The sequence below is a fragment of the Contarinia nasturtii genome, unplaced genomic scaffold (genome assembly GCF_009176525.2).
Source record: "Contarinia nasturtii isolate CC-2019 unplaced genomic scaffold, AAFC_CNas_1.1 Cnas_scaffold_9, whole genome shotgun sequence".
NCBI lineage: Eukaryota > Metazoa > Arthropoda > Insecta > Diptera > Cecidomyiidae > Contarinia > Contarinia nasturtii.
The window spans coordinates 1-1,253 of NW_022197368.1; the positions used below are offsets into that span (position 1 = coordinate 1).

Here is a 1,253-nt window from a genome sequence, read left to right on the forward strand (position 1 = left end):
TAACGGTGATCAGATGTTTACCATAGTATATCACTGATTCATACCTTCTTCCCACCAACAAATGTATAAAAAATTGTAAAAACTAAAATGATTCAGCCAGTTTTGGCGGTGAATAAAGATTATTATTATTATTATTATAAAATAATTCGAGTCATTTGAATTTGTGAGAATTTCATAAAATTTTGTTAAAATTACCAAATCCATATAGCATATTCGTATAAAAATCATTGTTTACTGGTAAAAGTGGATTAAGGAGGGCTCCATTTAACATCAAACCTCTTTGAAATAAATTCTTTGATTGTGACGATATAATATGTGAAAATTTTCACATATCGACCCTATTATACGAAAGGTTAATGATAATTTCCAAATGATCGTTTTTAAATGAAATGAAAAAGTTTACCGGAAGAGTGTAACCCGATTTTTATCGCCACCAAATTGTCCAACACTCTCATTCACCCATCTCAGGACCTGTCTTTGATCTTTCATTGCCATATTAACCGAATACTCTGGCAAATTCAAAGACATCAATCCCATGATACCCATTCTGTAGTTAAACGTTACCTGAAACAATCAATTTAATTTGGGAAATCTAAAAAAAATGTGTTCTTTTCGATTCGAAACATACAACTATGACATCGTTATCTATTAAAAAGTCCGGCAACATGTATCGCGGTGTACCATAGACAAATGATCCACCATAAATATAAATTAACACCGATAGTTTTGCACTTGAATTCATTCGCACGCAATTCAATGGAACGAAAACGTCTAAAAACAAGCAATTTTCTGATCCAACTGTTATCCCTTTCTTATTTTGAAGACAATCTTCTTTATAATCAAATGCGTCAAGTGCTCCTGTCCATGGATCGTTTTTAACTGGAGCCTGAAATAAATCTCAAACCATTTAAATAAAAAATTCTCCAAACAAGTAGTTGATGACCGTGAATATCTTACTTTGAATCGAAGGTCATTGATCGGTGGCTTTGCGAATGGATTGCCTCGAAATAAGTAATACAAATTATTCTCGAACAAAGTGTAATTCTTTTTGCCACGAACAAATCCGCTCTCCAATTTGATCGTACAATATTCTACATCGTTCACATTTTTTGCTGTCACCAATGACATGAAACCCACAATAATGCACAACAAATTGATTAAGCTCAACATATTTGAATGAAATTTGTGTGTGACACTGGCACTTGAATTAAACACAACTCTTTTCTGTATTAGCGCACGCAACGAATTCATCA

At 32.8% G+C, this 1,253-nt stretch overlaps 1 protein-coding gene across 1 annotated transcript; it reads right to left on the reverse strand.

The window, feature by feature from the left end:
• Positions 1-253: 253 nt before the first annotated feature.
• LOC116336558 (esterase B1-like) lies at positions 254-1,170 on the reverse strand. The gene is made up of 4 exons (XM_031764576.1): positions 958-1,170; positions 629-886; positions 404-564; positions 254-338 (listed from the first exon to the last, which is right to left on the reverse strand). The coding sequence occupies exons 1-4, from the start codon at positions 1,168-1,170 to the stop codon at positions 326-328; spliced, it is 645 nt and encodes a 214-aa protein (XP_031620436.1). The 3' UTR covers positions 254-325.
• Between the last annotated feature and the right edge of the window lie 83 nt (positions 1,171-1,253).

Bases quoted from the DNA above. Each gene is read 5' to 3' on its own strand.
- LOC116336558 (XM_031764576.1), bottom strand. From the start codon at position 1,170: ATGTTGAGCTTAATCAATTTGTTGTGCATTATTGTGGGTTTCATGTCA. The intron at 887-957 runs GTAAGATATTCA...GATTTATTTCAG, and splicing joins TCAATGACCTTCGATTCAAA to GCTCCAGTTAAAAACGATCC. The intron at 565-628 runs GTATGTTTCGAA...TGATTGTTTCAG, and splicing joins TAGATAACGATGTCATAGTT to GTAACGTTTAACTACAGAAT.